The sequence below is a fragment of the Elephantulus edwardii genome, unplaced genomic scaffold, assembly GCF_000299155.1.
Source record: "Elephantulus edwardii isolate Elephantulus edwardi_28Jun2011 unplaced genomic scaffold, EleEdw1.0 scaffold00104, whole genome shotgun sequence".
Lineage (NCBI taxonomy): Eukaryota > Metazoa > Chordata > Mammalia > Macroscelidea > Macroscelididae > Elephantulus > Elephantulus edwardii.
The window spans coordinates 9505572-9533289 of NW_006399854.1; the positions used below are offsets into that span (position 1 = coordinate 9505572).

Here is a 27718-nt window from a genome sequence, read left to right on the forward strand (position 1 = left end):
AAAATAAATTTTTTTAAAAAAGAATAAAATCTCAAATTAAAAACTTTTATTGTGCTTTACTGACTATGTCAAAGCATCTGATTGTGTGGATCAAAACAAACTATGGCTAACATTGAGGAGAATGAAAAAGAACTATAAGCCAGAACTTTCAATTATGCTTCTATGAAACCTACCTAGACCAAGAAGTGGTTGTCTAAACACAGCAAGAGAACAATGCATGGTTTAAAATCAGAAAGGGTGTGAGTCAGGGATGTATCCTTTCTCCATACCTATTCCATCTGTATGCTGAGAAAATAATTCATGAAGTTGGACGCAATGAAGAGGGATCTGGGATCAGGATTGGAAGAAGACACATCAGTCACCTTTGTTGGGCAGATGATACAACCTTGATGAAAGTGAGACAACTTGAAATGCTTACTGCAGAGGGTTAAGGACTACAGCCTTCAATATGGATTACATCGCAACATCAAGAAAACTACAGTTCTCACCACTGTGCCAATAGGCAACATTAAGATAGAGAAAGAATGCAAATTGTTAATGATTTCATCTTGCGAGGATCCTCAACCAACACCTTTGGTACCAGCTGTCAAGAGATCAGGAGGCACACTGCACTGGCAAGTGTGCAGTCAGGGATCTCTCCAAAATACTGAAGAGCAATGATGTTACTATGACAACTAGAATGCCTCTGATTCAGGCCATGGTCTTTTCAAGCACTTGCTATGCATCTGAAAGCTGCACAAAGAATAAGGATGACAGAAGAATTTATACCTTAGAGTTGTAGTGTTGAAGAAGAGTACTGACTATTCCACAGACTGCCAAAGGAACAAACAGGTATGTTTGCGGAAAAGTGCGGCCAGAGTACTCCATGGAGGCAAAGATGGCAGAGCCTCACCTCTCATACTCCAGGCATGTTGCTAGGAGAGGCTATTCCTTGGGAAGGGACACCATGCATGGCAAGGTGGAGGGTCAGCGAAGGAGAGGAAGATCCTCGATGGGATGGATTGTCATCGTGACTGTGACTATAGGAATGAGTTTAAGCGTGTCAGAGATGATGAGGATGGCACAGGATAGGACAGGATTCAAGTCTGTTGTTTACAGAGTTGCTGTGAGTCTTATTCAACTTGCTGGCACTTAACACACAAATCATCACGGTCAGATCTACAAATAATGATGGGAATGTTACTGGATTAGGCAGGATTTTCTCCCCATTGTGCATGGGGTCATCATGAGTCAGGAACCAGCTTGAATGTTGGTAACAACAAAGGTAATTTCAAGATTATGGGCAGAGGTTCACTGCTGTCCAACCTAGTGCTGACCATAGAGTTCCTGTGCAGATGAACTTTCATCCTTGTTATCTTTAACCTCCTCTACCAGTTTTCTAGGTTGCTCTTCAAGTCTGGCTGCCAAACAAGCCAAAGAAACCCTTATGCCATTTACCTGGCAGGATCACAAGCATCTTTTCAGCATCCAGCTCCAGGGCCACCTCTTCCATGAACTCTTCTCTGACTCTCTCTAAACTTCTTCATTCACAGTCACTGCTATTCAATTTATGCCTCTCCTACAGTTTCTCTCTAATTCTATTCATGCTAATTAATTGTGAGCATAGTTCATTTCCCCTAATAGATGATAAACTCCTCAGAGATAGATACTGGCTTGATTGCACTATGGTGTGAGCACAGCAGTTTAGCTTTATACATAGTAAGAGTATAATAAATGTTAGAATGGAATTTACTTTGGTTTCTTAAAAAAATTAATAGAGTAACCAGAAAACATATTGAAGAAGACCTACACACACAAAAAAGCCCCATCCTTCTTCTCTTACCATCTTTTTTTTATTTTCTTTTCTTACCATCTTTTAACAAACCTATGAAATATGTAATTTCTTCCTCCACCTGTACCATCAGGGTCATTATAGTAAAATTCTACCCAGCACAGACATGTACAAAGTGCACAGCCAGCCAGCCAAAGCCAAAGTGCCCGTGTTTAGTTACTTAAAGAGGTTGAATTATAAACAAAGATGTGGTGCTATCATCTGCATAAAGGAAAATTAAGAGGGAGTTTGATGAGTAGGGAGTGATTAGTAGTTAAAGGAAGACAACAAGGGGAAGAGCGTGAAGTGTGATAGGCAAGATCCAAGTAGGTTCTCCTTCATGGCAAGGAAGAGGAGTCACCATTTAGTTTGCAGGAAGATGGGAGTCCCAGTCATTTATCAATATATCCCCAAAGGGGCTAAGAGATCTGTTCCTGTCTCAAGTTCAACCAGGTACCAAGGCATCTGGAAAAAGAGTGGAGGGAGAGGAGGTTGGAGGGAAGGTGGGAGTGAATGATTATAACCTTCTTACATGGTCAAGAAGGATGGAAGCAATGGGAGGGTCACTCCAGAAGGTCATTATGGGAAGGGCTGGACTTTCCTACAGGGCAGATGATAGGAACAATCAAGGAGGGAGAAACAAGTCTAGTGGACTGAGGAAAGGAGCCCTTGTCCCATAAACACAACCTCACAGAACTCAATCTTTCTATATTGGCCAAGAACTTGAATCAGATTATACTACTCCAGACTCCAGGGAGGCAATGGTCACAGGGACTAGTATGGATATTCTAAGAATCAATGTTAGAATTCAGCCAGCAGGGGGAGGACAAGCCATTTCTACTGGAGATTTAAGATTCTCTCTCTACACACACACACACACACACACACACACACAGAGAGAGAGAGAGAAAGAGAGAGAGAGAGACAGCCAGCCTCTGAAATCCATTATGAACCTGCTAAGTAAAAATCTAATTCCAGTCCAAGGATGAGCGATTTAGTCTACAGAATCCTCCTGGATTCTGAGGCAGCTGGGGTGGGAGGGCATTACCCTGTAGTCTATTCTTAATTTGATCTCCAATCACTGTTTTCTTTGGGGACCACAGAGAGGACAAAGATTCCCTCACTCAGGACCAAGCAGAAACAGAAGGAGGCCTCTAGGAGCTCTGCCATACTCCTCAACCCTCTCAGGCCCTCCTTCGTCCAGTCTTTCTCTTCTGATTCTGGCCACAGGTCATTTAGGACAGGGACAGGGAGGAGGAGCCACCTTGCACTACCCACAGCATCTCCTGAACTGTCAGCAGTCCCAGGGAGGAACTGGGGGCCACCAGGGCCAGAGGTTACCTGAGCCCACAATCCAAAGGGCCCAGTCTCTCCAAGTCACACAAACACATCTGCATCACAGCCCTGACAGGGCTCACCTGCACCCCCACCCACAACAGGATTCACTATATATATAAAAAGGGAGTGGATTTCAGAATGATAAAGAAGGCTCCCATAACCCCGTGCATATCCTTGGCCCCAAACATTACCTGCCAAGGCCTTGATCCGGGACCTCTCAAAGAGCCTGGCTGAGCTGTTGTCATTATCCAGCTCATCGTCTGGGGCATCCCAGCGGGCATTGATCCGGCTGTACGGTGGCTGGTTGCCCTCGTTTTCAAACTCTGTGGCCGATGTCATGTCAGCAGGCTCTCAGCGGCTCTGCCTGCCTCAGTCTTCATGGAAGGGTCCCTGGGGGGAGAGCAACACAGTCAGAGGACTAGTTCCCCAACCCCTCGGACTTTTTCTCAGGGGAAACTTATTCGGAGCGTCTGAGAGCAGTAGAAGATCTTTCCGGAAGCAGCACACTGTGTCATCTGCCTGGGCATGTTTCCCACCCGGGGTCTCTGGGCCATGTGTTATAAAATATTGCAGCAGGAGCAGCAACAACGGCAGCAGTAACAGCAACAGTAACAGCAGAGGCAGTGGGGACGGAGAGCTGCATGCAGCAAGGGTCAGGCCAACCAGCAGGTGGAGACGTCAGTCGCAGAAGCCACTTCCTCCAAGCCTGCTGCCACCGAGGCGAATGCACGGGGTGGGGGGGGGGCGACTCTCATGGGGGCTAGAGGCCGGTGGGAATGTGTTCTGGGGAGAGCAGCCCCCCGCCCAGTGGAAGCAGCCTGACAGGAGGAGATGAGGGACAGGGAACGAGAAAGGAGATACTGCAAGTCAGCAGAGTACCACTCTAACAGGATATAAGAGCGGGGGAGATGAACCCTAGCTTAGAGCTGCCACAGATGCACCCCCAAAATTCCACTCTTCATAAAGGTTGCCCAAGAGTGCTCTGAGTTCTGAAAGGAAAGCTGAGCTCCTGTTTTTGTGTCCTCTGAAGCGTAGCCAGGTTCTCAGACAAAGTCTCCTGTTGAATTCCAGGACAGATCAAGAAGCTCAGAGTAGCCTGTTACCTGAGTCAGTCATCAGCATGGAGCTACTGAGAGTGAGGGTGGTGAGGGAAGCCCACAGACAGCAGAGCTGTGCTTTCGGTATTTCTGCAGTGAGCACAGGCATCAGGAGCACTTCACACCTGCCTCCAGCCCCTACTGGGTGCCAGGCACTGTGCTGAGTAATTACAAGTAAGAGAGAAAGGGGCCGGGACTCATGGAGTGTATATACTCTGGCAAGAGAGGCAAGCAGTTCAACTAGCAGCTACAATAAGGTGTGAGGTGTGTCACCACCAGGAAGGAACAAGGTAAAGAGGGTGGGAGACTCATAGTGGGACAGGAAGTCAGGGGACCTATAAACTGGTACCTGAAGAAGAATGAAGTCTCACAGATTTGGGAAGCTTAAGAAATGCAAGGTATTAAACAACAAAAGTGGTAAGTTAACTGGAGGGCAGGGTGGGGTCAAGAGAGAGAGGAGACTGGAGAAGCCACACTGGGCCTTGGAAAAGCGACTAACTTAACATTGGCCTTAACTTACTTATCCCTGTCTACCATTTAGTTATTTATCACTTCAAAGAACTTAATGGACCCCAAGATCACTTCTGTAAGAATGCAGTCTTTATATAAATGAGACGAAGGAAGTGACTGGAGAAAGTGATTCAGACCCATGATGAGACTCAAAACCTCCATCTGTGAGATCAGCCTCAAGCTGTGGGATGAATGGCTCCATTTGCATGAGTCTTCACATATGTATTACACACACAACATTCTCACACACCTCAAATGTTGTCAGGTGCTGTCAAGTCAAGTATAACTCATAGCGACCTATGAACAACAGATCTATCCTGTCCTATCCTGTGCAGTCCTTACACCTCCTGACATCCTAGAGCCCACTGCAGCAGTCACTGTGTCAACCTACTTGGTCGAGGGTTTCCTCTCCTTTGCCAACCCTCTACCTTATCAAGCCTCATGACCCCCTCCAAGGAATGGCCCATCTTACAATATGCCCGAAGAATGTGAGGTGACTCCTCATCATCCTTACCTCCAAAGAGCACTCTGACTGCACCCTCTTCAAGACATATTTGTTTGTTCTTTCAGCAGTCCATGGGATGTTCATCACTATTCTCCAACACCACAGCTCAAAGGTATCAGTTCTTCTTCTGTCATCATTATTCACTGTTCAGCTTTCAGATGCACAGCAAATGATCAGAAAGACCATGGCCTGAATCAGATGCACCTTAGTCCTCACAATGATTAAGATACATACGTACTGATGTATGCACTATACATGCTTGTTCTTAGGTGCCATCAGGTCTGACTCAGCAACTCTATAAACAACAGATTTGAACACTGTCCTATCCTGAACCATCCTCATCATCTTTGAGACACTTGAGCCCATTGCTGCAGTCACCATTTCAATTCATCTTACTAAAGATCTTCCTCTCTTTTGCTGACCCGCCACCTTTCCAAGAATGATATCTCTTTCCAAGGAATAGCTTCTCCTAGTAACATGCCCAAAATATGTGAGACAAAGTTCCATCATCTTTGCCTCTAAGGAGCACTCCAACTGAACTTCTTCCAAGATGTAACTGTTCTTTTAACATTCCATGGGATATTCAGGACTCTTCTCCAACACCACAACTCAAAGGTATCAATTCTTCTTCTATAATCCTTATTTATTGTCCAGCTCTCAAATGCACAGAAAGTGAGTGAAAAGACCATGGCCTGAAATAAGCACACCTTAGTCTTTAAACTGACATAATTGCTCAGTAACTTGGAGCAGTCCCTAACAGCAGACTTGCCCAATGCATTATGTCTCCTGATCTCCTGAATGCTGGTACCAAGGATGTTGATTGTGGAGCCAAAGAAGAAGAAATTATGCATGTGTATGAGCCTCTAATGCATGCAGTCCACATGTACATGTAGCTGGTACTCACGTGTACATGCCTCTAATACATGCACAGCACTCACCACATGCATCAACACACACTCACACCTACACACAGTAACACACTCCAACTCACCCATCTAATGCACGTAGCTCATGTACACCCCCCCCAAATATACACATACACTAGTGCAAGTATAACTATAGTGCTACAGCCCTTGTTTTTCAGACACAAAATCACTTAAGGATATTTTTTTCTCAATCTCACTAATCAATCCCACCACATCCCTCTGAGGTAAGAAGGAGACAGAATTATCTTCTCTAATTGCAGGAGTTGGAGGAAAAAAACCCAAAGAGTTATACCAGATGAGACCTCCCCAAGGTCATCAAAGAATTACTGCTGCCCCAAGGCCAAACTGTTGTCCAACTCAATGCTCTGGACTGGATAGATTTTGGGGAAGCAGGTAGAGGAGAACACGGCACATGGAAGCAGAAGACCATATCTCGCTGCTCAGACTCTGTAAGGTATTGGCCAATTAGGGGACGAAACAGGACAAAGTAGGGGACCCAGTCATCACCTTAAATGAAGCATTCCCCATGATGCCAAGCTTGTGCCTAAGAACACCCTTCTCCCTTTAGATGGTCTACCTTCTTCCACAAAGTAATGCTCTTCCAGAGCTGAGAGTGCCCACTCTAGTGGGTAGGCAAAGAGAGCTGGGAAGGACCTCCTATCTCCCATACCTTTGTCCTCCTTCCCTTAAGGGAAGCCACCCCTGGTTCAGAACTCCAAAGCCAGAAAGGATTTGACAGGCTGACCCCTCCCTTCGGCCTCACGCCTGGCCAGCATCCCCTGAGGAGGCCAAGCTGCCAGACACAGGCAGGGAGGTGAGATCAGACCCAGCAAGGGAGGTAACCAGACCCTGGCTCTCCCTCCACGTTCTGGGCTATTTTTAAAGAGTGGCCGAGAGAGGCCCAGGCCACAGGGCTGGGGGGAGTGAGATTACTTTTGCCATGGCTACATAAATAAGTCTGCCCCAGAAAGAAGAGCCTGAGCAGGCCGACGAGCAGCCCCAGTGTGCAAGAGAAGATTGATGGCCCTGGGTGAAGACGAACGGAGGCTTGACAGCGATTCATTGTGCTTAAAAAACGCCATCCCTCCTGTGACCACGGCTCAGGGAAGGCAGAAGCCAGGCAGAGGCTCTGCTGGAAATGTGAAAATACATCTGTGTCTAAATACACAACTCTAGTTTTTTCAAAAGGGTCTGGTCCTTGAAAATGAACACCAAGGATGGAAGATTCAGAGACTAAGGTGAGCCCCTTGTGTTCTGTTCCCCTTCTGAGTCGACCCTGTATGAGTGAGTGAATTAGTGTGTATTTGTACACACGCGTACAGAGGGGCAGTTGTGCTCAGCAGCAAGAAAGCTCTTGGAAAACTGGGTGTGAAAGGCAGAAGGGAAGAAATCAGGAAAGCTATGAACAATTATTCTAGAAAGAAAGAAAAACGATGAAGATGGCAAAACATAATCCAGTGCTTCCCTAGTGTTACCCACTTCTATTTTCCATCCTGTTACGACTGCACATCGAAAGCCTAGCCATAAAGAAATAAAACCAGCAAAGCAATAACTGAGTTGATTTTTGACTCACAACAACCCTATGTGTGTGACAGGGTAGAAGTGCACCCCACAGGCTTTTCAATTTGCTGTTTTTTAGAAGACTACCAGGATTTTCTTTAAAGGGGTCTCTGGATGGATCTGAACTGCCAATTTTTTTCACTATCAGCTGAGAACGTTAGCCACAGAGGATCCAAGAGTTTCTTGGTAGAGAGACTGCCAATACTAAAATGAGTAACATATGCTAGGTTAATGATGGGAACACCTAACCAAGTTTATGAAAATGACCTCTAAGTTGATACTAAGGTAAACTTCGAGGTGAGGTGGACGGGTCACATAATAATGACACATTCACCAATAACTCTGGTGACCTAGTGTGTAGGAAGTTGTGCTGCCTACTTAAAGGCAGGTGGTCTGAATACCACCAGTTGTTCCTTGGGAGAAAAATGGACAATTTCCTCCTGTGCCATTTATAGCCTCTGAAAATCGGCTGGAAGGTCAGCTATGAGTTGGTCCCAATTCAATGGCAATGAGTTCAGAGTTACGCAACTGGAATGACCCTTCTTGGTTCACGGAAGGACCAGAAATACTTGGCTAAAATTAGACCCTAAACTTCCACTTCTCTACTGTCAAACAAATTCATGGACAAAAGACATAATAAATAGCTCTTTGTCCATTTTCTTCATCAAAGCTTCCATTCCCTACTCCACATTTTACTCTCAAGCCACCAAGAAAAGCTTTTCTTTTTTTCTTTTTTTGTGTGTGTATACCATCAAATCGAATCTGACTGGTACAGGAGGAGACTGTCCCTCCTTCTCCAGCAGAGCATCTGGTGGATTCAAACTGCGCACCTCTGGGATTACCGTGCAACTTCTTGCCACTAGATCACCAGAGCTCACCAAGAAAAGCTTTTTATGGTGCTAGAGAAGAGTATTGAACATACCATGGACTGCCAAGAGAACAAACAGGTTTGTCCTAGAGAGAGTAAAACGAAGTTGCTCCTTGGAGGCAAGGATTTTGAAGCTCCATCTGACATACTTTGGGCATGTTTCCAGAAGGGACCAGTCCTTGGAGAAGGACATCATGCTTGGAGGGACAGTGCAAGGGAGGAAGACTCTGGAGATGGACAGACATAGTAACTGAAGTAATGCAGACAGATATGTCAGAGATAGTGAGATTGGCTCAGGATAGGGCAAGATTCACAGCTATTGTGAATATGAAAAATTTCAGAGGTCACTGAGTCGTGGAAGACACGATGGTACATAACAACAACCACCCAGCAGATCATTATAAAAATGTAAATGTTTCTTTCCTGGTTTGTGTGACTTCCCCTATTCATTTTGTCTATCCTTGGACAGTCTGGTCTCCAAATACATAGTCCAATGGCAGCCAATACCAGTTCAGGGTTCTCCCACCCCCTCACACAGGGAGCCTCTGTCACTCTCTGAGCCCAGCTTACATTTTGAGGAGGATGGTCCCTGGGAGACCTGCCCACAGCTCAGCAAGGAAAACCCAATCCGAGCCCACAGAGTACTCACTCTCAGTAGGCATGCCTGCCTGGCAAGTGGATTTCACAACATCAATGACGCAACCTATGCTCCCTTCAAAGTGTGCCCAGAAAATATCTGCTTCTGAGATTGGGTTTAGGCCTTGGAATCTCAGGCTCGTGTGTTGTGCCCAGTTAACCTCTGGGCAGTTAGGCACCCAGGAAGCTGAACCAGCAGCACCTCTGTCTGCTGCAGTGAGCATGCACAAGGCAGGACTCCAACGAGGACATACCAGCTCTCACCAAGCATTCCTTCCCTAGGGATCAGCACAGTCACTGTGGGTGTGGAGGTCTGGCCTGAGCAGACCATGTCCTTCTTCTTCCCCTCCATCCCAAATCCATTTAACAAAGTAGCCAGTGCTTCTTTTATCTGGACCACATTAACGTGAGAAGCAACAGAGTGCCAACATGTACTTCCAGAGCAGGCAGCAAGGAATACACAGGGTGATGCTATCCTTTGCTTTAGCTGTCACAGGTGGGTGTAGGCTCTTACTGTACCTGGAGAATTTAGGACTACTAATTTTATTTTCTTTCTGCTATAAGGTGTGAACCCTCACCTGCTTTCTAGCATGTCCCGTTCTCTTTTATCTCCACACAACTGTTTTTAATATAGTTTGGTAGTATAGGGGCCTAGATCAGGAGACTAAATGTCAAAGTTCCCGGATAGTTTTCTACCAATGCTTTTGCCAAAAATGGGGGCAGCCCTTCATTCCCTCTGAGCATAATCTCATTCACTGCACAGCCACAGAACCATGTGTGCGCATGTTACACACACACTCACTAAAACACAGTGAGAACTAAAGAGAAGTCCAGTGCAGGTTATACTAAACTCTGTCCAGACCCACAGCTCTTCCCATCCCCATGCTCTTCCCATCCCCAGGCTCTGGCCGGAAGTCACCCTCTGCCTGCCAGTACAGCTCAGATCAAGACAGCTAAGACCCCACGGTTCCCACAGTAGAGCAGGAATGTGTCGGAACCATGTGGTAACAGGGAGGCCTAGGCAAGCAGGTCACCTTTGAGTGACTTCCAGCAGGTAGACACCACAAGAGGCCTGAAGCACACTGCTTTTTCCACCTCACAGCACATGCTGACATTTCTACCTCCATCACGCGAGGCTACTCAATCAGTATCAGGGTGTCGGCTCAGGTGTTTATAGTCCCCAAATGCCTATCAGTGGACACTACCACCCAAAGTTCTCATGTCTTTGCACTATCCTGTTCAGCCTAGTTCACTGCCATTGGATGAGGCCTTACCCAGAACCTCCTGTTCTCGTTTACATCACCAGACAGGGATTTCAGGGCCACATGTCACAACTTGTCCACTCTCCTCATGGAAAATCTCCTACATGGAACTAACTCTACTATGCTGCAGCTGCTGGAATGGGGGAGGGGCCGGAGGGGTCACAGATCTGTCGGCTCTTCAGGGATTTGGTTGGAGAACAGGTGTCGCTTAGCTTTGATATCAGGATGGGTCCATTAACCTTGTACTTAAACGACTCACTTATTTGTACTTTATATCTTGCAGAGAGACAAATGGTCAGTGGGAATGATCAAAGTGAGCGGTGGGTTGACACACTTAATACACTTGATTTACAAAGATGATTGATCCTCTAGTTAGATTCTCGAGTAAAATATCCACATTTACTAAAAAGTTATTACTATCAAGTCATACCTTTTCTTATTTTGCTCATAGTTTTTGAGATAGTAATTCTAAATACCTTTTTGAAAAACCCAACAAACCACAGTGGGTAACCAAACACAAGGACTTTGATGGATGTAATAAACCAAAATCAACTGTGCCAAATCTATGGGAAGAAATTATAGAGAAGCTCAATATCATCAGTAAGAACAAGACCAGGGGCTGTGTGTGGAACAGACCATCAGTTGTTCATATGCAAATTCAAGTTGAAGCTGAAAAAAAGTAAAATAAGTCCAGAAGAGCCAAAATATAACCCTGAACATATCCTGCCTGAATTTAGAGAGTATCTCAAGAAGAGATTTGTATGTTGAACACAGATGACTGAAGTCAATTGTGGGAGGACATCAAGCACATCATATATGAAGAAAGCAAACATCATTTAAAAGGCAGAAAAGACCAAAACAGATGTCCAAAGGCTCTGAAACTTAATCTAGAACATAGAAAGACTAAAGCAAAATAAATTATTACATAAGAGAGATAAACAGGATATTTCAAAGTGTGGCACAAAAAGAGAAATCAAAGTATTTGCAATGAGTAAACTTAGAGACAGGAAATAAAAAAGGAAGTTTAACGTTTCTCAAGATGGAAGAACTGATGAAAAAGCCAGGCTTTGAGTTTCAATACTGAAGGATTCTATAAGCAATAATGACACAGAAAGTATGAATATACAGACTCACTGTACTTAAAAGAACTGATTCAAGTTCAACCATTTTCAAGAGGTAGCAAATAATCAAGAATCAATACTACCAAAGAAAGAAGTCCAAACTGCACTGAAGGCACTGGTGAGAAACAAGGATCCAGGAACTCATGGATTAACAACTGAAATGTTTCATCAAACAGACACAGAGCTGGAGGTGCTCACATAACTATAACAAGATATCTGGAAGACTGGCCACCAACTTGAAGAGATCCATAATCTGTGCCCATTTTAAAGAAAGATGACCAGATAGAATATGGAAATTGAACATTATTAATATTGTTGTTCTTATGTGCCGTCAAGTCGGCTGTGACTCATAGTAACACTATGTACAAACAGCCGTAAACCTTGCTCTATCATGTGCCAATCTTATTGTTTTTAACACACCCACCCCCATTACCCCAGTCACTGAATCAATCCATCTCATCAAGGGTCTTCCTCTCCTGTGCTGTCCCTCCACCCTCCCAAGCATTACAGTCCCTCCACAAGGACTGGTCCCTCCTTGCAACATGTCTGAAGTATGCCAGAATCCTTGCCTCCAAGGAGCAGCCCGGTCTCTTCCTCTCTAGCACAAATCTATTTGTTCTCCTAGCAGCCCATGGTATTCCCAATAATCTTCTCCAGCACTACAGCTCAAAGGCTTCAATTCTCCTTCTATCCTTCCTAGTCACTGAACAGCTTTCTGACGCACAGCAAATAATTGCAAATAAAGACTATTACCTACATCTCCAGACTGACATCATTGCTCTTCAGTACTTTAAAGAGGTCACTGACAGCAGACTTTCCCAATGTAATTAATCTTTTAATTTCCTGGCTGCTGGTACCAAGAGTGTTGATTGTAGATCCAAGCAAAGTAAAGCTGTTAACAATCTTAAATCTCTTCACCATCCATAATGATGCTGTTAATCAACCCAGTGGTGAGAATCTTTGTTTTCTTGATATTGAGCTTCAATCCATATTGAAAGTTGCAGTCCTTGACCTTCTGCAGCAAGCATTTCAGGTCCTCCTCAGTTTCAGCAAGCAGGGTTGTGTCATCTGCATAACACAGATTGTTGATGAAACTACCTCCAATTCTGATGCCATATTCCTCCTCATAAAGCCCAGCCTCCCGGTTAATCTGTTAAGCATAACCTGAAAAGATATGGATATAGGACACATCCCTGGCATACAGCCTTCCCAATTTTGAACCATGCAGTGTTTCCTGGCTCTGTTCTGAGGACTGCCTCCTGGTCCAAGTATAGGCTTCGCATAACCACAATCAAGTGTTCTGGGATTGCCATTCTTCTCAGAGTCTGCAACAGTTTGTTGTGATCCACACAGTCATTCCTCTGGTACTCCCTAATTTCAACCAAGATTCATCTAACATTTACTATAATATTCCTAGTACCATGGCCTTTATAACCCAGCCTTCACTTCAGGTAGTTCTCTATTGATGTGCTGTTCTAGTCATTTTTAGAAAATCTTTAGCAGAATCTTGCATGTGATATCAATGATATTGTTTGAGAATTTCTGCACTCTGTCGGGTCTCCTTTCTTTGGAATGGAAACAATATAGATCTCTTCCAGTAATGATGTTGTTGCTGCTGTTAATTGCCATTGAGTCACAGGCAACTCATAGTGACCCTATGAATGAAAGATATGAACACTTGTATAACTTTCATCATTTCTCCAAGTTCATAGGGCTTCCAGAAGCAAACTATTTTGGAAGTGGATGCCACTCCTGCTTCCAAGCTTGTTTTAATTGGGGAACTCCACCAAACACTGTCTACCATGGCTAACTATTCTTGCATTTAACACATCAGTGTCACAGTGTTCAGCATCAGAGCAACCACAAATTACCTTTATATAGCAAATGGACAGACTAGTACTATGTTCGAATGCTTGAGCAAACACAGTTAAAACCAGGAACAAGGGCCACAGATCCTTGGGCCCAAATGTCTTTTTCAATAGGAGGTTGAATACAATCAATTTATACCCCATGTCAAGGAATTATTCCACCCTAATCCTCACCAAAACCAGAAAACAAACCTCTATTGAATCAGGCTGCTCCAGACTACTTCCCAACCTGGATTCCACCTCCAAACTCATGACCAAATGCCTTTTTAGATGTTGCTGAATACCATCTAGTCACACACAGCTCATAGTGACCCTATGAACAAAAGGCCTGAAGCTTTCCATAGCTATCATTGTTTCCCAAGTTTCCAAAAGCATGTAGTTTAGGAAGTGATGCCATTCCTGCTTCCAAACCTGTCTTAAACTGGAAGCTACACCAAACATTGACAACCTTGGGTAGCCATTATGGCATCTGTCCCACAATGGCATAAGGTTCAGCATCACAGTAAACCCAATTACCTCAGTGCAGCAAAATTGACAGAAGAGTCCTCCACAATTTTGAAAACTGTTCCTCCAAAAATAACACTAGGCCTTCAGGCCCAAATGATATTTAAATACATGGGCCCTCTTCTTTTTCCCTAGTCATTTTTCAGCTCTCTGATGCACATGCAATTATTATTAACCTGTAATAATAATCTCTTTTTTCTATCTCTCCCAGTGGTCTGTTAGCTACTTGAGGTCAAAGAGAGCCTTATTGATTATTTTTAACTAACCCACCCACCATAATGCCTGGCACATAAAAAGGAGCTATAAGTTTCTGCTGAATAAATGAATGAGGCATTTATTCTGATGAATATAGAGGGAAAAAAGCAGTTCCTACAGAGGATACACTATTTGGAGGTCAGTCTGGAGGTTAAAATGGCAAAGGGGTTGGCAATATGGCACATATTGTGGATCCAAACTGGGCGCCAGTGTCCTGACTTTGTAATATTTTTCTCCTACTGCCTCAAACCCACAGCATAGTTATCTCTTCCTGTTTGGTTGGACTGTGGTGAGAGAAAACAGTTGGTAGTAGCAATCTCTGCAAATCTCTACCAATCTTGAACCTTCCTAGGAAAATTCTGACACAACTCCTGCCTCAATTTCCTCACTCAACCTGATAAAAGCAGAATCTTCTCCTAAAGAAATCTTCTAGACAGGTTAGCCTTACCCCACTCTGCTGTGAAAGCTTTCATATTTTTTTTTCTTGTGACACAGAAATGTCAGTCATAGAATGGTTTCTAACCACACAAACGAAAAGAGCTATTTTAAAAGTCTAACCTATAAATTATATATAAGATATGGGTGCCAATTTAGTTATTCATTTATGTTAGAGCTTTTAAAACAATTAAATCAAAATTAATATTTCAAAAGTTGCTTGGGCACATGTGGCATCCTGAGGGACCAGGTGTGGCTAGTGGACTTCCCCATCCTGGGCCAGGGCGCCCAGTCTGACTCAGCAGGGCCATCTCTAGAGACATACAGGGAGTAGCCTACAAGAGGCAACACTTGTCTCCTGGGAAAGAGCTATTTTAAAAGACGTGGACGTTCAGAGGCAGTGGCCAGAAAGAGAGCAGTCTATCTGGCCTTGGCTTTGCACAATCTCCTCTATTTGTACCACTCAGCCAGTAGAATCCATTCTGTTCTCTTTCCCATAGCTACTGAGGAAGAATTGAGGCCACTGGTTTATGCAGTCACTCTGCTGGCACATAGTCCAGAGAAAAGATGTTCACAGGGCTGTTTAGGGGAGCCCAAGGCTAGGAGGAGGAACGTGGAATTTATAAGACCTTTAAATACACTGTCCCATTTAATACACACTCCATAAATACAGACACATTGCATTGGGCAAGTCTGCTATCAGGGACCTGTCCAAATTACTAAGGAGCAATGATGTAAGTTTGAAGACTAAGATGTGCATGTGTTAGGCCACGTGCTTTTCAGTCACTTGCTATGCATCTGAAACAGGACAATGAATAAGGATGACAGAAGAATTGATGTGTCTGAGTAGTGGTGTTAGAGAAGAGTAATGAATGGACTGCCAAAAACCCAAACAGCTATGTCATAGGAAAAGTGCAGCCAAAATGCTCCTTAGAGGCAAGAATGGCAAAACTTCACCTCACATATTTTGGGCATTTTTTTCTAGGAGTGGCTAGTCCTTGGAAAACATTATCATGCTTCGAAATGTGGAGGGTCAGCAAAAGAAGGGAAGACCCTCAGTGAGATGGATTGACACAGTGACTGTAGCAATGGGCTCAAGTGTGTCAGAGATGATGAGGATGGCACAGGGTAGGACAAGGTTCAGGCCTGCTATTATTAGGGTCACTAAGAGTTGTACTCAACTCAACAGCACCTAGCCACAAGCAACAATCATCACATACACAACTATTCTTTTTTTTAAATGCAACATATTTTTTACAGCATATTCTTCCCATTTAATTTTTTTCTCCATTCATTGTTACACATTTTCCTCTCTGTTCACCCCTCCCCTCAGTTCGCTTTTCTCTTTGAAAAGAAAAAAAAAAATTCTTTCATTCTTATACAATCCCACCACTCCAAGTCTATAGTCCACTTTACTATGCATTTCTTTTTCTGGAATCTTGTTATGAAAATAATATCTAATCATACATTCCTTTTAAACCGTTCTCTCCCTCATCTGTTTCAATGCAGTATACATTATTTATCCCCTTTTGTCCTAGGTTCCCCCCAACTCTGATGTCAGTCCTGTTTTACAACAGTGGTACTATGCAGTATTTGTCCCTTTGTGACAGATATTTCACTCAAAATAATGTCCCCCAGGGTCACCCATATATAACAGTTCATGAGTTCTTTCTCAATGCAGCATAGTATTCCATTGTGTGAATATACCACAGCTTCTCTATCCATTCGTTTGTTGATGGGCACTTGGGTTGTTTCCAACTCTTTGCTATTGTGAACAAAGCCACAATAAACATGGGTGTGCATATATCTGCTTCAGTGACAGTTCTAGTTTCTTTAGGGTATATTCCCAGTAGTGGAATTATACACATAGCTATTCTTATCCTTCTTCTCATTCTATTCAAACAGAAGACCTGGATGGAAAACTCTTTCCTTCTCCAAGTCACTTAACTGCTCTGTACCTCATTCACTTCTTCCACTGCAAGATGAGGGAAACATGTATGGTACTACGGCGGAGCTTGCCAGAGCCTGCCAAGATCCAGACCTTTTGCTCAGATGGCCAACTCATATAGTCTTTGATCATTGGTGTTCAGTACTTCAAATCTATTCTTAAGATGACTGTAAAATTCAGATGGAATAGATTCAAGACCATATGTTGGTTCTTGTGGACTTATTTTCCTTTTCTATGGCCTCAATTTGAACTTGCACATGAGTAACTGATTGTCTGACCCACTATCTGCCCCTGGCCTAAAGATGGCTGCCAATATTGAGCTTCTTCAACAATTCCTTCCACAGATGTAGTCAATCTGATTCCTATGCAGCCCATAAGGTGAGGTCTATGTGTAAAGTCTCCGTCTGTCTTTTTTCAAACATATGTGCAGTGAATAACTAATTGAAAATACAAAATTTGAAGCAATTACTAACAAGATGATTGTAAGAGGAAAAACCCCCCCCCACAAAATAAACAAATAAAATACTATCCAATGAAAGACTATAAAACACAATGTACACGCATGAAGCACAATGTATGTTAATAATAAAAATATTTAAAAAAAAGAAAATACAAAATCTGATCATCCAATATTTAGCCTCATTTCTATCACCAAGGCCCTATTTTCCAACGACTATTTCTTCTTCACTGTTTCCAACTTTTGCATTCCAGTCACCAATTATCATTAATGCAGCTTGACTGCATGTTTGGTCAATTTTGGATGCAAGATTTAGTAAAAATTTTCAATTCTTTTCTCTTTGACTCTTGTATGTAAATTGATACTTTTCTATCACTCATAACATTGTACTTCAGGATAGAACTTGAAATTTACTTTTTGACTATGAATGCAATACCACTCTTCTTTTACTTTTCATTCTCAGCATAGTATACCATATGATTATCTGATTCAAAGTAGCCAAAGCTAGTCTATCTCCTCTCATTAATGTCTAATATGTCACTGTTCACGTGTTCCATTTCATTTTTCACAATTTGTAGTTTTCTAAAAACTAAAAAAGCTATATACCTTCCATGTTCCAACTCTTAAAGATTGTTTGCTATCGTTTTTCCTCATTTCAACTGAATTCCAATCTGGGCACTACCACTACTATTCTAATGATCCATATTTTTCTACTGTTCATTGGGTTTTCAGAGTCCTGTTATTTAAGAAGAAAGAAAAAAATAATTACAAATGCAGAGGAGAAAGAAAAAGATTGAAATGGATGTCTGAAGAGACTCTAAAAATTACACTAAGGGAACTCTGGTGGCCTAGTGGCAATCTGCAATCCCAGAGGTACGTGGTTCAAATCCACCAAATGTTCTGCTGGAGAAGGAGGGATAATATCCTGTCCCAGTCAGATCCGATTTGACAGCACACACACACACACACACACACACACAAACAAATTACACTAAAGCACCAAGAAACTAAAACAAAGAGAAACATGCTGAAGTAAGAATTGAACAGATTTCAAAGGGTAGCTCGAGAAGACAAAGCAAAGTATTATAATAGAATGAGTACAGAGCTGAAACTGGAAAATAAAAAGGGAAGAACTCACTATGCATTTCTCAAGCTGAGAGAAGAGAAGAAACAAAGGTAAGCCTCAAGTCACAATACTGAAAGATGATATGGGCAATATATTGAATGACCCAGAAAGCATTTAAAAAAGATGGAGAGAATACACAGAATCACTGTACCAAAAACTGACATTAAAAAAATTTGAGAAGTACCATGTAAGCAGGAGCCAACAGCAATGAAGGAGGAAGCAGACGTTGCATTGAAGGCATTGGCAAAAAACAAGGCCCTAAGAATCGACGGGATACCAACTGACTTGTTTCAATTAACAGATGCAGCTCACCAGTCTATGCAAGGAAATTTGGAGAAGAGCTGTCCGGTTAATTGATTGAAAGAGGTCCCTATTTTTTCCCATTCCAAGAAGAGTGATCCAACAGAAAGTGGAAACAATCAAAAAATATCATTAATAACATACACAAGCAAAATATTGCTGAAGATCATTCAAAAATTACTAGAACTGTACATAGATAGAGAACTGCCAGAAATTCAAGAAGAATTTAAAACGGGTTGTGGCACCACAAATATCATTGTTCATATCAAGTGAATCCTAGGTGAAAGTAAAGAATACCAGAAAAATGTCTATTTATACTTTATTGACTATGTAAAGGCATTTGACTGTGTAGATCATAACAAGTTATGCCTGACATTGAGGAGAATAGGAATCCTAGAGCACTTAATTATGTTCATATGAAACCTATAGCTAGACCAGGAGGCGGTGATGCAAACAGAACAAGGGAACACTACACAGTTAAAAATTAAGAAAGGAGTGCCTAAGGTTGCATTCTCTCTCCATATTTACTCAATCTGTATATTGAGCAAATGATTCAAGAAGGCAGACTCTATGATGAAGAGTGTAGCATCAGAATTAGAGGTAGACTCATCAATAACCTGCTCTATGCAGATGATACTTGCTTGTTCAAAGTAAGGAGACTTGAAGAATCTGCTGCAGAAGATCAAAGAATACAGCCTTCAATATGGACTGCATGCCAAGAAAAAAGATTTTTACCACTGCACTAATAGGTAACATCATGGTAGATGGAGAAAAGGTTAAAACTGTCAACAACTTCATCTTACTTGGAACCACAACTAACACCCTTGATACTAGATCAGGAAATCAGGAGATATACTGGCAAAATCTACAATTAGAGACCTCTCTAAATTATTGAGTAATAATGTCAGTTTGAGGACTAACGTGCATCTGGTTCATGGTCTTTCCAAATGAATAAGGATGACAGAAGAACTACTCATGCCTTTGAGCGTAGGTGTTGAAGAAGAGCACTGAACATTCCAGGGCCTTCTAAAAGAACATCACATATGTCTCAGAGAGGGTGCAGCCAGAGTGCTCTTTGGAGGCAAAGATGATGAGGCTTTGCTTCATATATTCCAAGTATGTTTCTAGGAGGGGCTATTCCTTGGAGAGGAGCACAATGCATGGAAAGGTAGAGGGTAAGTGAAGGAAAGGAAGACCCTGGGCCAGGTGGATTGACATGGTGACAGCTGCAATGGGTTCTAATGTGTCAGGACACATGGGGATGGCACAGGATAGGACTGGGTTCAGATCTGTTGCTCATGGGGTTCCTATGTGTCGTACTTGACTTGATGCCATCTAACAGCAACAAGCACCACCAATATCCAGAGGCTACTCTTTCTTTTCTATATACACAACTTGGCAAGATTTCCCAGCTGCCTTTCTGGTTAGGTGTAGCCATATATTGAGTAGAAGTATATGTACAAAAGCCAGCTCTTAGCCATAAAGACTTCCTCTAATTCTCTCACTTCCCTATTAATTTATCGGAACCTAAGGAATAGGTCCATGTGATGAGAAAAACTTGAGTTTCTGGATAATTATGTGAAGTTAAACCTTCTTTCCTCTGATCAATTTACACACACTCACTCCTCTGTAATCTGAACAAGAAATAAGACTGTGTATTAGAGTTCTTTATTACAGAAAATTGCTGTTGAGTCAATTCTGACTCATAGCAACCCTGTAGGACATGGTAAAACTGCTCAAAGTGCTTCCAACACTGTAAGTCTTTACAGACAGACCTGTACTGGGGGTAATCTATAGAGAGTTGTGCTACTAACCAAAAGGCTCCATCTGTCAGGTGGTTCGGACCCCTCAGCGGCTCCAATTTGCAGCCTTGGAAGCCCTATGGAGGCTCAGCTACTTAGGAGTCTGTTTTGACACCAGCACAATGAGCTTTGAGATGAATCTTTATAGAAGCTTACCTTTTTCTCTTGTAGTAGTCAGTAGGTGCCAACTTTCAATCTTTCACTTAACAGCTAAGTATTTAAGCACTGTGCCACCAGGGCTGCTACTGGATGAGTTAAACAAAAAACCTAAACCCACTGCTGTCAAGCAGGTTCCAATTCACAGTGACCTACTACTGTTGAACTTACAAGGCTTTGAATCTTAACAGGAGAAGGCTGATTCATTTTTAACCTGTTCAGTGGTTAGTAGGTTTTACCTGCCAACGTTCCAGTTAGCAGCCCAACACTTGACCTTCTATATATCACCAAGGTTCACATTAGAGCAGCTGTTGTTGTTAGGTGTTGTCAGCTAAGTATAACTTACAGCAACCCTATGAATAACAGATCTGAGCCCTGTCCTATTCTGTGCCATCATCACAATCCCATTGCTGCTGTTGCTGTGTCAGTCTACCTTGTCGAGAGTCTTCCTCTCCTTCACTGTATCTCCACCTTTCAAATCATGATGTCCCTCACCAAGGAATAGCTTCTCCCAGCAACATGCTCAAAATATGTGAGAGAAAGCTTTAGACCTTTGAGTTGTGGTGCTGGAGCAGAGTATTGAACACACCATGGATGGCCTGAAGAACAAATAGGTCTGTCTTGGAGAGGGTAAAAACAATTATCTTCTTGGAGACAAGGATTTTGAAGCTTCATCTCACATACTTTGGGCAGGAGGGACCAGTCCTTAGAGAAGGACATCATGCTGGGAAGGTTGAAGGGACAGCACAGGAGAGGAAGACCCCAGAAGAGATGGACTGAAACAGTATCTGACGTAATGAGATTAGGTGTGCCTGAGTCAGTGAGATTGGCTCAAGATAGGACAGGGTTCAGAGCTACTGTATATAGTAGGATCGCTATGAGTCACAGGCAACTCAATGGCACATAACAACAGACAACCACAGAAGAATGTCTATTTCTGTTTGATTGACTATGCAAAGGCCTCTGTCTAGATCATAACAAATATGGCTAATATTGAGAAGAATGGACATCCTAGAACACTTAATTATGTTAATACTAAATCTGTATACAGACCAAAAAGCTGTTGCTTGAATAGATCAAGGGAACACTATAGTTTACAATTAGGAAAGGTGTTCATCTGGGTTGTATCTTTTCTCCATATCAGTCTGTACATTGAGCAAATCATTCAAAAATTTGCACTCAAGAGGAACAAGGAATCAAGGAGGATTTGAAAGTTGCTGCAGTATAGCAAAGACAAAAGCTTGCAATATGGATTATATCTCAACTTAAGAAAACAAAAATCCTCTCCACTGGGCCAACAGGCAATATCTGATAGATGGAGAAAAGGTTGATTGTGTCAATAATTTTATCTTACTTGGATCCATAATCCACATCCTTGGTGCCAGTAGTCAAGAAATTAAAAGACATGTTGCATTGAAAATGTTCTGTCAAACACCTCTCCAAGGTACTCAAGAGCAACAAAGTTAGTTTAAAGACTATGGTGCATCCAATTCAGGCCATATTTTAAATTACTTGTTATGCATCTAAAAGTTTGACAATATATAAGAATAACAGAAGAAGAAACAATGCCTTTCAGTTGTGGTATTGGAGAATACTACTGAATAAATACCCTTATGGACTGTCAAGAAAACAAATACATACATCTTGGAAAAAATACAACCAGGGTGCTTTTTAGAAAGAAGATGGTGAAACTTCATCTCATAAACTTTGGGCATGTCATTTAGAAGGGACCAGTGCTTGAAAAAAGACACCATGCTTGAAAAGGGTCAGCAAAAGAGAGGAAGACTCTCAACAAGATGGACTGACTCAGTGACTACAAATGTTGAGAATGGCATAGGATAGACCAAAGTTAATTGTCCTTAGTCATAGGATTGCAGTTGTGTTGTACACTTAGACATAAACACGACAAAGTATATACAGGATACTAAAAGCTAAAAACCATAAAACACAGATGAAACAAATCAAAGATCTAAGTAGTGAGACACACCATGTCTACAGATCGGAAGATTCCATTTTGTTTCAAGATGTTAATGCTTCCCAAACTGACCTATAAATTCAAAGCAAGGCCAATAAAAATTTCAAGAGCGTTGTTTGTTTGTTTTAATAGAAGTCAATAAACTGATAGTAAAATTTTGATGGAAAGGCAAAGAAATTAAAATAATAAATACCATTTTGAAAAGAACAACAAAAGCAGAAGATTCCTCATCAGTGAAATTCATCTTCCCAAGAAGGGGTAGGGATATAACCATAAGACAAGAACCATTCCTTGCTTTCAAGACTTACTGTAAACTGCAATAATCAAACTGCAAAAGATAGCAAACAAAGAGACATATAGATCAATGAGACAAAGCTGAGCCCAGAAAAAATACACTGAAACGCATACAGTCAATTGATTTCCAATAAAGGTGCACAAACCATTTAGTACAGAAAAGGTACTTTTTCCATCAAGTGCTGCTTGAACAACTGGCCATCCATATGAAAAACCATGAACCCTGACCTGTATCTCATGTCACAAACAGAAATTAATTCAAAACGGGTCAAAGATCTCAATGTAAAACTTAAAACTGTAAGACATCCAGGAGAAAAATCTCAGTGACCCTGACTTAAAAGTATTTTAGATAAGACGCCAAAAAGCAGGTACAGTGAAGAAAAATGGATGAGTCTGACCATTAAAATTTAAAACAGCTGCTCCTTGAAAGACATAGGTAAAAGAATGAAAAGACAGGCTTTCCCTGTCTGGGAAAAATTACTGGGGAAGATAATTGCCAAACTTGTCTAATAAAGAATTTGTATCTAGACTGAACAAAGAACTCTTAGGCAACTTGGTTAAAATTTGGGAAAAGAGCTGAGGCTTCACCAAAGAAATTACATCGATGGTAAATAAACACATAAAGCATATCTCGTTGCATTTGAAATTACAAAAACAAAACACCAAAACCAACCCACTGAGTCAATTCTGATTCATAGTGACCCCTGGTGGTGCAGTGGTTAAGCATTCAACTGCTAATCAAAAGATCGATAGTTCAAATTACTAACGACTCTGACGAGAAAGATGTGGCAATCTGCATCTGTGAAGAGCACAGGCTTCACCATCCCATGATTTAGTTCTATTTTGTCTTATAAGTCAAAATTTGTCATATGCGCTCTACTCATCCTATGAGTTGAAATCCACTTGGCAGTGTGGGATTAATATGAGACAGTACCATTATGAACTTCAATTTAACTAACCAAATATTTCCTGAATGTATACTAAGCATTTACCTCTGTTTGAGAGGCAAAAACAAACAAACACCAGTATGTGAGATGGCCCGGGCCTTTTAGGACAAGTAATGTCCACCTGGAGAGACTGCCTTCTCTCTGCACTCTGGTTTTATCAACTGGATAACAGGGAGTGCATTTCTCAAGCTATTAAGCTCTTGTCATCAAACATTTATTGAGAGTATACCTTGCCCAGGCACTGGGCTTACAAACACCATCCAATTCTCAAGACAACCCAGTGAGGTTATCCCTATCTTAAAGGTGCAGAATCTGAGGCTTAGAGAGTTCTGTAACTTCCTCTAGCCTCACAAGATTCAAACCCAAGCAGTTAGGCTGGGAGCTCACCACCCCACCTCCCTCCCCAATTCTTACCCTCATGCCAGTCCCTTAACCACTTCAATCAATGTCACCAATCTGCCTGCCCCAAGTACCTCTAAAGGAAGGAAAGTGGAGCTCAAAGGAATAAGGCGAGCAGACACTCTACATGGTCTGAAACTACTCCCTCTGCCTCCAGCTCAATACCAGGAACAAGCCAGGCATCAAGAAGGCAACAGGAAAGAAAGATGATCTCTATATGTGAGGCCAAAGAGGCCCTCCACAGCCACAGCTAATCCCCTCTGAGATTTGAAAACACAAACACCCTAGGTATGCAGCCTGAGCCAGTCCCCCATTTCCTGTGGAGACAGCAAAGCACTTTCCCCCCAAATTGACACAGCCATAAAAAAGCAAAGTGAGATGACTTTTTTTGGGACAAGCAAGTGACAGAATGTAAACAGAAGTCTCTCATGACTGATTCTCCAAGACTTCTCCTAAAATCCCACCTCTCAATTTCTGAGGGTCTCATGAACATGCTTTGCTGCTCACCAAAAGACTGGAAGTTCAAGTTCAGCCAGTGGCACCTCAGAGGAAAGGCCTGGCAATCTACTTCTGAAAAAATCAGCCACTGAAAACCCTGTGGAGCACAATTCTGCTCTGACACACACAGGAGGTCACTAAGTGTCAGAATCAATCCATAAAACAAACTAGTTTTGGTTTGGAGTTTTCTCTTTTCACACAGTACACACCCACCTACTCAAAGAAAAAGGAAACCCCAGTGGGTAGAACTAGAACAGGGTTTCTTGTAGTTTCCAATGTGGTGCAGTCTGATAATATTCTCTCTACATCTGTTAAAGTGCGCGGCAAATGTTATCATCTGAAAGCACATGGGAAAGGGTATCCCCAGTTCTAAGCAATGGAAATGGGCTACCCAGAAGCTCCTCCTGGACAGCATGGGTGCCTCACCCCTAATCAGGCTGAGCTGCTGGCAAAGTAACTGCTACCACATTCCTCTCTTAAAGAGGCCAGACTCCAAATAGCGTAGGTGGTGGAAGGGGCAGCAGGAGCTGCCAAGTGCCTGCCGTTCCTAGGAAGGAGAGCGTGTGTGTGGCCAGTGCAGTGGACACATAAGCCACCGGCAGGTCATTTGAAAGGTGAAGAGCAGTGAGTGGTCACTGCTAAAATGACTAGTGGTCACTGCTAAAATGCAGGAACACCCTCCATTCGGCAAAGGCTTGAATGAGCTTCCAGAGAGTACAGCAAACAAAGAACTGAATGCCAGGACCAGTAGATGAAGCTGACTTTTTTATTGGGGGAGGCAAGCAAGGCAGCAGGAACTCCAAGTAGGTGCATCTGGAGTTGGAACACTTGGGAATAACTCTAGACTCGGCCACTTACTAATTGTGTGGTCTTAAACCACTTACTTATTAACTTCTTTAAGCCTCTGTTATTTCACCTGTAAAGTGAAATTCTAACAGTGGCCACTCAATCCTAATAGCACTGCTGTTAAGGAAAAATGAGATATTCCCTTTAAAGATCTATCAGAATACCTGGCATGGAGCATAGACACTCCCCCACCCCAAATACGTCTACTGAACTCCCACTGCCGTAGAGTCAGAACCGACTCATAGCTAACCCATCTGCTGACTCACAGCTGACCCATCTGACTCGTCCTAGGTTTTCAGAGGCTATAAATTTCACCAGAAGAGACTATTCATCTTTCTGTCGAGGTGCAGCCAGTGGATATGAACCACCTGCCTTTGGGTTGGCGGCACAACTCCTCACCCAATACTCTTCCATAGCTCAAAAGAATGAACTGTTAGCCTCTCTCTGTGTCTCTCCAATTACACAAATAGCAACTATACCCACCCCCACCCCCAGCCTCTGGCACTTAAACCTGAATATGTGTAGATGGAAATGTTTTTATCATCAGAAATATGTTATCCAATGTTTACCCAGAATCTACAAATAAATGCACTGGCCACCCTGCCCCCTCCCCTTTTTTTAGTATATGTGCAACAGTTTATATTTTGTATGAAAGATTTCTGAATAACACATGAAAATTTCTGTACTCGAGGCTTGTACTGTGTCAGGAGCAGATGTGAAGAGGAAGCATCTCTCTTTCACAATGTCTGTGACACATCCAGAGAAGAGATGCTGGAGGAGGAGGGCTCAAGACAAGACATGCTGCTACCATTCAAGGCCTGTCATGTCACTGCCCCTCCTACCCTCCAACAAAAGGTGCAAAACCCTCAAAATTCCAACTTGCTGCGGTCAGCTCAGAACTGACTCTGTGGCCAGTTTCCAAGGCTGTAAACTGCATAGGAGGAGACTCCCCACGTTTCTCCAGTTGGCACTGAGAGATTCAAACCACCAGAGGGAGGAAGCCTTTCTGTTGCCAGCACAACTATCTATACTGGCAATGCCACCAGAGCTCCCCAAAAAGGGAGAAAGGTGTTTTGACTCCGCTGCTAGAGAAGGGGTGTAGGGGTCGATATCTGAATACTTTACATCACCATTCTTCACAGCAAAGCAGTGACCTTCCTCTGTGTCCTTATGTTCCATCCTTCTTATTCTATCATGATCCTGGGTTGCTGTGCTACAAAATAAAGCTCAGTGTGACAGTCTACTAGGATTAGCCTTGCTGTGGTGGCTGCCTGGCTCTGGATAAAGGCCATTGGCTCTGGGAGCACAGTGGGTCTGTAGAAAGGGGAATGCTTCCTGGTCTGCCTCAGCCACAGTCACAAGGTAGGTTTGGAGAATATCAGCACTAAACTTTGTTCATATTATTTCATGCACCTTGACCTCAACCATTTCATGCTCAGTTACAATTTTTCCATTCTCCTTATGAAGCTGCCACCACCACAAACATCCCTTTTCAAAATAGAACTGTGGGGTTTTGGTGTAGGTTTTTTGGGGTTGTTTTTGGGTTTTGTTTGGGTTTTTTTAAGGTTGCAAATCCTGGTCTGGTTTATTTATAAAGCAATACATATTAGAAGAACAAATAAATTGCACGTGTGTAAACAAACTGCACAATGATTGATGAGAGGTGAGGGAAGCTTCCAAGAAGCATAGCCCTGTCATCCTGAACGTAGGTAGACCAAGAAGGGAGGCATCTTTGAAGAATCTGTGGTAGACAAGGGATAGGCCTGCCCCATCATATTCTTGCTTGTTAATCTACATCTGCCGGAAGGCAGAAAGTGAGGCCAGGACAGAACTGTGTTTTAACCTAGACAGAATCATTATTCTTGTGAAGTATTTTCTTCTAACCAACATATGATGTTTTGTTTGTCTGATTTACAAATAAATAAATAAACCAGATTTCTCCTTGGAGGCTAGTATTTTGAAGATCTGCCTCACGTACTTTGGGCATGTGGCCAGGAGAGATCAGTCCTTGGAGGAGGACATCATGCTCGGAAGGGTGATGGACAGCACAGGAGAGGAAGACCCCGGATGAGATGGATTGATACAGTAACTGGGGTGATGGGGGTTGGTGTGTCAGAATGAGTGAGACTGGCTCAAGACAGGAAAGGGTTCAGAGCTGCTGTACATAGCATCGCCATACATCACAGGCAACTCAATGGCACACAACAACAATAACATACTATGACAGGTTGGAAGCAGGAGTGGCATCCACTTTCTTAATAACATACCTCCAGAA

At 42.7% G+C, this 27718-nt stretch overlaps 1 protein-coding gene across 1 annotated transcript in view; it reads right to left on the bottom strand.

Annotated features, from left to right (window-relative positions):
* The window catches only part of SPTB (spectrin, beta, erythrocytic), an 89902-nt gene extending 86361 nt beyond the window's left edge, over positions 1-3541 (bottom strand). Inside the window, exon 1 of the mRNA XM_006891804.1 lies at positions 3340-3541. Coding sequence (XP_006891866.1) covers positions 3340-3487 — 148 coding nt within the window. The 5' untranslated portion in view covers positions 3488-3541. The remainder of the gene's footprint in view (positions 1-3339) is intronic.
* Positions 3542-27718: the final 24177 nt, after the last annotated feature.